Here is a 13197-nt window from a genome sequence, read left to right on the forward strand (position 1 = left end):
TGAAAGAACTGGGCACATTATAACCTACAGTCCTCTAAATATCCCATAATTTCCCTATTTTGATGTAAAAATGTGAAGTACCCGGTACCGGTACAGTAGAACCTCGATTATCCATCATAATGAAGGGGAGGAACACATAATCAGAAAAGATGATAACCCGTTCAAATTTTTTTATGTCTTTTAAAGGTCCGTAATTTTCTTCTGACCTTTACTTTTAGTAATTGTTTTCTGATCATCATCATCATCATCATCATCTTCAATGTCCCAATCCAGTTGCCTGGTTGTGGTTCGTTTTCTGATGTCCATTCTAATTTTTCAGTGTAAAAGAATTCAATGATCCAAGAGCAGTTTGTGGAGAAATATGAAATAGAGCTACAGGCTCTTTTTCCTTGCCACAGTTGTCACCGTCCATGGGTACCAATGAGCCGTTTTCAAATCTTTCAATTATTCTAACTTCTGTTTCAGTGTCCACTTAGTGTTTTCCTTTAACTTGTTTTGAAGATTGTGCCACAGAAAATGTTTATGCTCATAGTGAGGACTGATGCTAATCCAACTATACTTGACAAGATGCAACCTTCTGATTGATTTTTAAATACATTCGTGAATGACTGGAGGCGTTAGGTTGGCTGGTCTCAACAGCAGCCAATAAGGCTTCCACTCACTCATCGTATGAGAATGCCATGTATTGTGAACGGCAACTGTACCCTCACACATGGTCCCTTCTTGGACGCTTTCTACCTTATCCTCGTAAGAGAAGCAATGCTATATTACTGGTATATTCTAGGAAACCCATAGAATTTTAACTGGCATTTGTTTACTGGTATTTAAAAAATGGAGAGACTGTTGGATAATCCAGTGACTGGTTATTTGAGGGATGGATAATCGAGATTGTACTATACTGTATATTAATGCCTTGAACTACAGTACAGCTTTGACAAAAATTATGGGGAATACACTACCTTTTAATGTTTGAAAATGTGGCAAAATAGAAATTATATTATTCTCTGCTATCTGCTTTGTTTCACCACTGTGCCCAGCGTCCACAGCTGTCATTGCCATTGTTGTTGTTGTTGTTGTTGTTGTAGTAGTAGTAGTTGTTGTTGTTGTTGCTGCTGTGATTGGCATCACTCCTGTTATTGCTGCTGTCACTACTGACGTTGCTGGTGTCGTTTCAGCAGGTGATGCTGTTGATGTAGCGATAGCTGTTGAATCTGGAGTCTGTGGAACTATCCCATGGCAAACTTGTACTAATGACTGATGTTCTTGCACCATCTAAAAAAAATAATTGTAATTTGAAGGTATGAGATTTGAACTGACAATTCCAGATAATTATAGGGATGAAACAGTTATATCATAGGATAAATAAACAAGAGGGTTTTCAGACAGAAATAACTTTGAAGACAATAAATTTCAATTATATTTCTAAAATGATGTTACATGCTACTCTGCTAAAATATTTAGGTAATTGTAATCTCAATAAACTAAAATCAGGTTACATTAGGTTGTATTAAACTCTGAGTAAAGGCAGATGGCAGGGCCTTGTATGAATGATACATGTTTAAACAGTCTAATAAGGAGGTTGGGAATAATATAAGCAGATCTTGGAAACAGTTGTTGATTTTTATTTTTACCTCAACCGATGAATTGCAAGCTGTCAGCAATTTTACAGAGAACTTAGCCTTGTGAAATGATGACTTTTGGTGATAATTGCATTATTTCCATTCTGTTCTCAATCCAGCTTCTATGAATGTGGGCTAGTGACATTCCTTTCCTTAATAATTGCTTGTAGATAATGTGAGTCCATTTTTTCACATAAGTGAAAGGCAAAACTAATGCAAGGAAAAAGATGAGTCTATCTGTACTGTATTATTATTAGGCCTATGAATCTTTCCAACTCTTGAGTGTCAATTTCAATCCACCATTACAAATGAAACAGGATGAAAACTTTCAAATTTCCATTTATATTTTCTTGTCATTTTATGTCTATGAAAGAATTATAGACCCCCTGCAAATATATGTTTATCTTACCTATATTACATTATGTTTTCCAATATTTGCTAGCTTCTATTAACTTTGTTAGAGTGAGTGCTTGTAAAGAGAATTACATAACAGTTAATTATGTATTCTTTAAGTAAACATACTGTACATGTAGAAAATGAATTTATTAAGATAATAAAAATGTGTAGTAAAAGAAAGAACAGCTTGCAAGTTACAGATTAAAGAGTCAAGCACATGTTGTTTTCTAAGGCATCAGCCCAGGGGTCATTTGATTCTCAGAATGTACTCTCTATTTCATGTGCTTCCAAAGAAACCCTACAATTCAAGATGAATATTAACCAGTGTACAAAGTGAAGCAGCTTGTAATCATTTTCCTCAACAACCTATGAAAAATAGCCACAGGCACTGGCTGCACACTGAACATCATTACTTAGTGTTATCCATACCCAGGCAGTTTCCATCCCAGCACAGAGAGAAAAAGATTGATACATCATTTTAATGGTATAGAGTCCTCGGACACTCCCGGCACTAAAAGCCATATGCCATTTCATTTCATGGTATAGAAATCTGCATCTATCAAGACATAACAGGTAGAACAAATCACATAACATATAAGAGCCCAAGAAGGTAAATAATAATAATAACCATTGGTCCATCATAGATCCGGTCCTCCATTTTCATATTATAAACTTCACAAGCTCAGATAAAGTGCTGTGACTCTTTGTGTAACTAGAGGCACTTTAGTAGGTCTTCTGTTGCTAAGTTCCAAAGGAGTTAAACAACATTGCTCTGACCTGCTGGATAGTAATATCATTAAAGAGGCATTCCCAGACCAAGGTGAAATCATGGAATGTTGAATGTGCACACAAACTTCAAAATGGAACATTCCACCTAACTGGCATAAATTGTCATGTCCTTGAGAGGAATAGCTGATATTCAGACTTACAACTGACCTGTCATGGGACACCACAGTTAACAATTTATATATGTATCATGTGATTCTAGGCATTTGAATACTGTGAACTATTTTCATTTTCCCATGTACCTTAATTAAGGCCATGGCTTCTTCCTTCCCACTCCTGGCTCTTTCCTATCCTATCATCACCAAAATTCACTCTGAGTCAGTATGACATTAAACCACTTGCAAAGACAGACAGACAGACAGACAGACAGACAGACAGACAGACAGACAGACAGACAGACATACATACATCATTATAGACAGTGTTATGCCATTCAGCGCTCAGAAAATTTTAGAATATTAAAAAAACAATTACTGGTTTAAATTATTACTATACTCACATCCTTCCTGTCACTTCCCTTGGTCTGATGTTCTCTGCTCATCTCTATACGAGCGCATGACGTATCATGAACCTCCTGAAGAAGTTGCTCAAGATTTCCCCCAACTGGAAACTGAGGCCGTGCCATGTCTACAGGACAAGCGCCTGAAATAAAGAAATCAGGTCCACCATGCACATGGAAACATTCCGACAGGGTCATTTCCTCAACTGGTGAGTTGATATTGTATATTGGATTGGGCACAAAACAGTTTCCCACTAGGCTACCTTCACTTGTGTATGATGAGAGCCTGTTTCCATCTGCTAGCGAGGAATAAGCGTACCCAATACGAGAAGAGTTGCCACTTTGAAATAAGAAGTCACTTTTGTCTGGAGGACATTCTATCACTTGGGATATTTTTGTCTGACTTCTACACTGCACTCGCGGGAATAAATGATTTCTGGGAAAATGCGTTTCTCTGCAGACTGGCTTAGGATAACTTCCACACTCATCATCTCCATTATAAAAGGACTTTCTCCACATACCACTGCCGTGAATGTCTCTCAGCAGCTGCATGTCATGAGGCCTACAACATACACCATCCTTCCTCCTTGTCACCACTGGAGCATCCATATAAGGAGAGATAACCACATTCACACGCTCGTTAGGAGCTGACTCCTTAACTGCACTCGAATTGTTGTTCACTTCAGCAGTCTCGCTTGCAGTCAGGTTGTCATCGGTTTCCTCATCCACTACACTGAGGCCATCAAATTCCACCTTAAGGCTATTTCTGTGATTTTGGGACTGAATACATGATGATGCTTTCTGGATGTTTTCTTCATTTTCAACCATACTGCTTCTTCCATTCTCAGGGTTATAGTTCCCTTCAGCTGCATTCTCCTGTTAACAAAGGAACACATTATGTTGAAAAGTCAGTTCTTTATTTCAGAAGATCTTCCTCAATGATCAAACAGCCAAGTGGAGTTAAAGGATAGCTTTTCTTAAAGTGATCATTGAGGATTATTATGAATCTGGGCTCCCACAACAGGATAGCATTATTTAATTTACTGGATGGTGCTGAACCTAGCAGAAAGAAGTTGAACTACTTCAACAAGTCAGGAAGAGGCTGAAGCTGTCATTTTGATTTAGTTTGGAAGGAGATTTCACAGTAAATGTGTGTTGTCAATGTTCACGCTAGTGTTTTTGTACCTTCTGTTGAATTTCCCTTCAAAGAAAACCAACTGCTTTTATGTAAAATACCTTAAATGCTATGTTATTTTAAAGCATAGGTAATAAGCTGAACATTGATCAAATTGTTTGGATAAACTAGTCGTACCAATATAATTGGTCCATTATTGGACGTTATAAATTTTCCAGCTAACTCATTCCTGGTTGCCAGCATTCTGCCCCTGTGTGCTAAGTTGGGCTCATCAGTTGGTAAATAGCACACCTACCAAGACGCATGGCTAGTGCATGATGTTATAGATGTTGATTCCCATAGAGAACCTGAAATATTTGTCTCAAATGAGTAAATTTATAATACCAATATAAATAGTCCGTTATTGGACATTATAAATTTTCCAGCTAACTCATTCCTGGTTGCCAGCATTTTGCCCCAGTGTGCTAAGTTGGGCTCATCAGTTGGTAAATAGCACACCCACCAAGACACATGGCTAGTGCATACCATGGGGGCCAAGGTGTAGACTACTTGGAGCCACCGGCAGTGCCAATGCACTATGAGAGACTTAAAGTGATCATTGAGGATTATTATGAATGTGGGCTCCCTTATGAATTGAGGAACTCAGGGCACAACAGGATAGCATTATTTCATTTACTGGATGGTGCTGAACCTAGCAGAAAGAAGTTGAACTAATTTCAGGTTCCCTATGGGAATCAACATCTTTATCATTAAACTAGTCATGTTTAGAATCCAGTAAGAATAGCATATTTTTTATTACAATATCAAGCTCCATGGCTAAATGGTTAGTGTGCTGGCCTTTGGTCACTCAGGTCCCGTGTTCGATTTCTGGCAGGGTCGGGAATTTTAACCATAATTGGTTAATTCCCCTGGCATGGAGACTTTGTATATGTACAGTCTTCATTATCATTTCATCCTCATCACAACGCGCAGGTCACCTACGGGTGTCAAATCAAAAGACCTGCACCAGGCCTCTCTGGAGGCCACATGCCATTATTATTATTATTATTATTATTATTATTATTATTATTATTATTATTATTATTATTATTATTATTAGGTTCTAAATAACATTCTTTTACAGTGTGAGGTGATGATAAATTAAGATCAACAGCCCACCAATTAGCCGAGTGAAACGACCTAAGCCACAGATTTCACAGTAACACTGGTATGGCAGGTCAGGATTGGGTTAAGGAATTTCTTCCAAGGCATCATCCACTGAACATTTAAGCCCCATAAAATACATAGAGACCGGGCGGGTTGGCCGTGCGCATAGAGGCGCGCGGCTGTGAGCTTGCATCCGGGAGATAGTAGGTTCGAATCCCACTATCGGCAGCCCTGAAAATGGTTTTCCGTGGTTTCCCATTTTCACACCAGGCAAATGCTGGGGCTGTACCTTAATTAAGGCCACGGCCGCTTCCTTCCAACTCCTAGGCCTTTCCTATCCCATCGTCGCTATAAGACCTATCTGTGTCGGTGCGACGTAAAGCCCATAGCAAAAAAAAAAAAAAAAAATACATAGAACCATGAGATTTAACAAAGTAGCCATTTCACAGTTGTTCTCAGCTTAGTCAAAATACTGATGAGTACAGAGTATTCAGAACCTAGCAACATGCATGCTCTGCAAGGCCTGGCTTCTTGCGGTCGAATGACAAGGCAGGCAGTCCCGAGGCCAAGCTGTACTACACCATCTGTTAGTTGAGTGAGGTTATATGAACATGTTAGATGTGTGATAGCAGTGGTGCAGTACACTAGAATGCAGCGGATATTTCTCATTGAGACATATCTTTTAAAGTAGAAGTTGTATGAAAACTGTTTACGTAAATTTTACTGTTGTTACCTGAGCATAAGTTGAAAAATACTGTAATGTGGTTGTTTAAGAAATGGAGAGAAGCAGGCTCTCTTTCCGACAGGAAGAAATGGTGTCCTAAAGGAGCTCCACCAAGGAACAGCATCCAAGCGATGATAGAACTGAGCCTGAAAAAAGAAATTTGGCAGCTCTCCCGAGAATGTGGAATGTCTATAAATTCTGCCTGTAAAGGCCTTAAAATAACCAAGCTTCACCCATACAAAATATCTGCAGTTCATATATATGTATTTTTTTTGTGAGTTGCTTTACGTCGCACCGACACAGATAGGTCTTGTGGCAACGATGGGACAGGAAAGGCCTAGGAATGGGAAGGAAGCGGCCATAACCTTAATTAAGGTACAGCCCCAGCATTTGCCTGGTGTGAAAATCGAAAACCACAGAAAACCATCTTCAGGGCTGCCAGCAGTGGGGTTCGAACCCACTACCTCCTGGATGCGAGCTCACAGCTGCGCGCTCCTAACCGCATGGCCAACTCATCCGCCAGTTCATATATTAAATCATACTATCGGTACTGACCTGGATGTGCATTCCAAGTTTTGCAGGGAGATTTTACAATCCATACATGATGGAACTGTGGATCTCACACTTCTTTTTTCTGAGTAATGAAGCTTGGATTCATCTGAGTGGTTATGTGAACAGTCAGAATAGTTGGTATTGGTACAGTGAAAATCTTCACGTAGTTCATGAAGTTCTGTCATACAACAAGAAAGTCTGGCTATGGTGTGTGATTAGTACAAAATGAATAATCAGTCCTATATTTTTACAAGACACAGTAAACTTGGAGTGGTTGTCAATAACAATTTGCAACCATTTGCTCAACTGCTCACAGAAAGAAAATCAGTACACATACCTCCAAAAGGTCAATAGCCCGTCCCCGTGACCACGTTCGCTAATCATACGATAAATATTTCATGATGATCCGTTTTGACAGTTGTATACACTTGATAAGGTAAATTGGATCTACCTGTTCAATACAACATTATCATCACAACATTTGCATACGGAACTCGTTTCGGCCAACTTGGGCCATCTTCAGCCATACAGATTTAAAAATTGGCATACGGTATACTCTCAATTATCCAGGCTAATGACTGGGTTGAATGACACTGATAAACGGAAAACATGGATAATCCAAAAGCATGTGTTTATTGCAAGAAAAATGCCTTCTATAATCATTTTAAATACAGTACCAAATATAGTAGGCTGTAATGCATTTAGGGAGATAAATCACACATATTGTGCTCTGAAGAAGTCTATAATGGTTCTCTGCTTTTGGTTGTTCATCTGCTTCCTTACCTGGAGACGTATTTTGTGTGCGGCAATAATGTCACCATATTCAAACACCCCCTCACATTCACACATTTCAAAGTAGTATACAGCAAAAATTAAATTAATAGCAAGGTATTATGTTGTAACATTCAATCTTAAACTTGCTTGGTCTTGAAAGATAACCTTGGTAAACACTTGAAATGATGGAGCTGTGTAAGAGTGAGAGGGGATAAGTTCTTGTTATTCAATCAATCAGTCACTACTAATCTGCATTTGGGCCAGGCGCCCAGGTAGTAGATTCCCTATCTGTGTTTTCCTAGCCTTACCTTAAATGATTTCAAATAAATTGGAAATTTATCAAACATTTCCCTTAGTAAGTTATTCCAATCCCTAATTCCCCTTCATGTAAACTAATATTTTCTTCAATTTCTCCTCTTGAAATCCAACTTTAACTTCATATTGTGATCTTTTCTAATCTTAAAAACCCCATTCAAACTGAATTATATACTAATGTTATTCCGTGCCATCTCTCCACTGACAGCTCGGAACACACCGCTCAGTCAAGCAGCTCGTCTCCTTTCTCCCAAGTCTTCCCAGCCCAAACTCTGCAAAAGTTTTGTAACACTACTCTTTTGTCAGAAAACACCCAGAACAAATCAAACTGCTTTTCTCTCGATTTTTCCCAGTTCTCGAATCAAGTAATCAAGGGTCCCTTACACTAGAACCATACTCTATTTAGGGTCTTACCAGAGACTTATATGCCTCTCTCCTTTACTTCCTTACTGTTTCTTTTTCTTTTTCTTTTTGCTAGTGGCTTTACGTTGCACCGACTCAGATAGGTCTTATGGCAACGATGGGAGAGGAAAGGTATAGGAGTTGGAAGGAAGTGGCCATGGCCTTAATTAAGGTACAGCCCCAGCATTTGCCTGGTGTGAAACTGGGAAAACACGGAAAACCATCTTCAGGGCTGCCGACGGTGGGATTCGAACCCACTATCTCCCGGATGCAAGCTCACAGCTGCGCGCCTCTATCCGCACGGCCAACTCGCCCGGTTACTTCCTTACTACAACCCCTACACACCCTCATAACCATGTGCAGAGATCTGTACCCTTTATTTAAAATCCCATTTATGTGATTAGCCCAATGAAGATCTTTCCTTATATTAACAGCTAGGTACTTACAATGACTCCATCAATGCAGTAATTAAACTGAGAGGTATTTTCCCATTTGTGAAACTCACAACCTAACTTTTAACCCCGTTTATCATCAGACCATTGCGTACTGTCCATCTCACAACATTATCAAGGTCATTTTACAGTTGGTCACAATCTTGTAGTTTATTTATTACTCTATACAGAATAACATCATCTGCAAAAAGCCTTATCTCTGATTCCCCTTCTTTACTCATATCATTAATATATAATTATAAGAAAACATAAAGGTTCAATAATACTGCCTTGACGGATTCCCCTCTTAATTATTACAAGGTCAGATAAAGCTCCACCTACTCTAATTCTCTGAGATCTATTTTCTAGAAATATAGAAAATGTTCAGTCACTCTTTTGTCTAGTCCAATTGCACTCATTTTTGCCAGTAGCCTCCCAAGATCTACCCTATCAATTGCCTTAGACAGATCAATTGCGATACAATCCATTTGATTTTCTGATCCAAGATATCTGCTATATCTTGCTTGAATCCTACAAGTTGAGCTTCACTGGAATAACCTTTCCTAAAACTGAACTGCCTTCTATCGAACCAGTTATTAATCTCGCAAACATGTCTAATATAATCAGAAAGAATGCCTTCCCAAAGTTTACATATAATGCATGTCAAACTTACTGGCCTGTAATTTTCAGCTTTATGTCTATCACCCTTTCCTTTATACACAGGAGCTACTATAGCAACTCTCCATTCATCTAGTATAGCTCCTTCGACCAAACAATAATCAAGTAAGTACTTCAGATTTGGTACTATATCCCAACTCATTGTCTTTAGTATATCCCCAGAAATCGTATCAATTCCAGCTGCTTTTCTAGTTTTCAACTTTTGTATCTTATTGTAAATGTCATTGTTATCATATGTGAATTTGAATACTTCTTTAGCATTAATCTCCTCCTCTTTCTTGACATTATCCTTGTAACCAACAATCTTTAAATACTGCTGACTGAATACTTCTGCCTTTTGAAAATCCTCACATACACACTCCCCTTGTTCATTAATTATTCCTGGAATGTCCTTCTTGGAACCTGTTTCTGCCGTAAAATACCTATACATACCCTTCCATTTTTCACTAAAATTTGTATGACTGCCAATTATGCTTGCCATCATGTTATCTTTTTTTTTTTTTTTTTTTTGCTAATTGCTTTACGTCGCACCGACACAAATAGGTCTTATGGCGACAATGGGATCGGGAAGGAAGCGGCCATGGCCTGAATTACGGTACAGCCCCAGCATTTGCCTGGTGTGAAAATGGGAAACCACGGGAAATCATCTTCAGGGCTGCCGACAGTGGGATTCGAACCCACTATCTCCCGGACGCAAGCTCACAGCCGTGCGACTCTAACCGCACGGCCAACTTGCCCGGTCATGTTATCCTTAGCTGACTTCTTTGTTAAATTCAATTTCCTAGTAAGATCCTGCAATTTCTCCTTACTTCCACAGCCATTTCTAACTCTATTTCTTTCCAATCTGCACCTCCTTCTTAGTCTCTTTATTCTCTGTTATAATATAGTGGGTCTTTAGTATTCCTTACCACCTTTGAAGTTATAAACTTGTTTTCATATTCCTCAACAATTGCTTTAAACCCATCCCAGAGTCTGTTCACATTTTTATTTACTTTTTCCACTGATCATAGCTACTCTTTAAAAACTAGTCGTGCTCTGAATGCCATTACTCAGCACCACCCATACCCCAGCTGCTTCCATATTGCCACAGCCATGGATGAGACTGTGACTTCGGTGAAAGCTACACTTTACTCTGGCCTGTGCCAAGAGATGGATACAAAAGTACTGTATCCATCAAGAAATGGCAGCAGGCAACATGGCTGATTATGTTATCAAATAATCCTGAATCAGCATCAGCGCTACCCTTTCCCAGTCTGTATGCTCCAAAGACATCAAGTTGCCTACTATCTTTAGAAATGAGCCATATACCTAAAATTTCATGTTTGTCATCTCTAACTTTTTTGTAGCTGACAAATTCTTCTTTCACCAGACTGAATACTCCCCCTCCTACCATTCCTATCCTATCTCTATGATACACACTCCAGTTCTGTGATAGAATATCTGCATCCATTATATTATCATTCCTCAGCCATGATTCAACTCCTATTACAATGGTAAGTGTATATCTATTAAATTACTTAATTCTATTCCTATCTTTACACTACTTCTACAGTTCAACACTAACATTCTTATGTAATCTCTACTTGACTTCCAGACTTCCTCCTACTTGCACAGTTCTCAGCAACAGTTCAATTTTTCTCATCTCTACCTGTAGTGACTTGTAGTGATTCTGACAGACTCCTTTCCTGAATTCTGATCCTGAATAGAGCTGTTAGCTTGCAATCTCCTTCCCCTTAAAACATTAGACCATCTGTCTTCTACAATTCCCCCACTTCCCTCCCATCCTTCTTTTACACCTACTGCAGGGCCTCTCAGGGTACATGCACCAGTGCCCTGCACGGCACAAGGTGCAAGAGACGACTTCACTATGCTGACCAGAGTGCAAAACCCCACTCCTCTTTCCCTACATCTGTCTCACCCATGCGGACTCTCTCCACCTTCCTCACATCCCCCCCCCCCCCAAACTCCCTGCTGTTTCTCCACTACAGAGACACTCAGTTGTATGGGACAAGGTTACCAATGTTAAGAATCTCCTCCTTAAATTTGGTTTGAGCAGACAACTTATCTTCTCTAGCTCTTCTTTTCCTTTTTCTTTGCAGTTATAGGCCTACCAGTAATATCTGGAACAAGGGATTGGCTGACAGCAATTCTGAGAACGTTGTTTAAATTATGATCAGAAATACTCGTACACAATCTAGTTTTCATACAAGTCAAAACAGAAAAAAAAAAAAAAAACCTTTCATATATGCATGTGGAACCAAATATAGAAATAATCTTAGCTGCTTCTCGATGCAGCTTACGAATACAGTATCTTCCTTTGACTAATTCTGGTAGAATTCAAGCAAAGTCTTTGTACCCGGTGTTGAAAAAAAGATCATTTTGATGATCAAGTAATTATTGTCCCTCAGATGAAGCATTTGACTTTATCGTCACGGCTGACAAAAACAAATACGAAAGTTCCCAGTTCGATCGAAATGGACTTTTGAAAGTCTCTGCTTTCTTCGAAACAGGTTGCTCCATTATTATGTTGTTGTCTTGCGCTTATACATTTTACCGATAAACAAGCCATATATCACCGAACGATTCGTCGCTTTCTGCGCACTACACCATCTGAGTCAAGCCGAGATGAGTCGAGTTGGACCGATGCACAGTGCACAGAGCCTCTGCGCCCCGGTTCGCACAAGTGATATTTTGGGCGTTTGAGAGGCCCTGACCTACTATATCCTGTACATAGTTTGAGGGAGTCCTACCTTCCTTCCTGCCTTCTGAGAGAATCCTAATTATCTCCCCCAAACTCCCCAACTCCTCCCTCATACTCCTTAATGCCTGGCCACACCCACAGTTCCTATACTTGGACTCCTTAGCCATTCTTTACGGAAAAATGAAAAGGAAAGATAAGATAACTTATTCTGTGAAAAAAAATGAAAGGAAAGAAATATTGTCTGGGATAGTACACAAGGATCACACGACAATAAGGTAATTACCGGTAATATTCTGGTACACTACAATACTACAGTACTTAGTTGTAGGCCTACTATATTTTTATCCTACAGCACCGTAACAGGATAAAAACTGCAGTTAATTACTGAATACCGAAAGGAATACACAAGAATTACACAATTCTAAACTGCAGGGAAACCTATCCTAACTACTACAACAGAATTCTAGTAAGAGAGTTTCAACAGATACTTCTATTGTAGGCCTACTACACAAATATTTTACGATAATAGAATAAGCACGCCAATTTCTAATAAGATACTACAATTCACTACAAGAATTCTAAACTACGTTCAGACGTAGGGCCTATCCTAACTACTATATGTTATTACTAAGTACAAACAGAAATGAAAATTGTAAGTTTGAAATTTTCAAGAACTCAAAGATTACCAACAAAGCTAAATGCATAGACAGATTATTATTAGTAGGTACTATTTTATCCTACTATGCTCCGATGGAAACACGCGAAAGATACACACGCAAAGATACACACGAATATAGCAGAAAAGATACGGTACGGTACTACCGGTATCTAATATACACTACAATCCTCAACTGAAATGTGGTTATATGATTTTTACAGCTGGTGGATTACAATTACTTTTCCTACTACGCGGGACGGAGAATAAAAGTGTCCTTAAATGCTGAAAAATAAGAGTTTACGGTATCTACAATAATTTCTAAAAAAAAAAAAAAAAAGAACTTCTGTCAAAACTACGCCGGGGACTTGAATTGTAATATTA

The 13197-nt window shown here is 38.9% G+C and overlaps 1 protein-coding gene across 9 annotated transcripts in view; it reads right to left on the reverse strand.

Annotated features, from left to right (window-relative positions):
• The window catches only part of LOC136864371 (uncharacterized), a 366118-nt gene that overhangs the window by 142365 nt on the left and 210556 nt on the right, over window positions 1–13197 (reverse strand). For all 9 annotated transcript variants that reach the window (XR_011017770.1, XM_067141278.2, XM_067141279.2 and 6 more), the window contains 2 exons: window positions 3301–4176; window positions 960–1272 (listed from right to left, as the gene is read on the reverse strand). Coding sequence is in view for 8 of the 9 variants with exons in the window: in XM_067141278.2 (XP_066997379.2) it covers window positions 960–1272; window positions 3301–4176 (1189 nt within the window). In the remaining variant the exon portion in view is untranslated. The remainder of the gene's footprint in view (window positions 1–959; window positions 1273–3300; window positions 4177–13197) is intronic.

The sequence above is a fragment of the Anabrus simplex genome, chromosome 2, assembly GCF_040414725.1.
Source record: "Anabrus simplex isolate iqAnaSimp1 chromosome 2, ASM4041472v1, whole genome shotgun sequence".
Classification (NCBI taxonomy): Eukaryota; Metazoa; Arthropoda; class Insecta; order Orthoptera; family Tettigoniidae; genus Anabrus; species Anabrus simplex.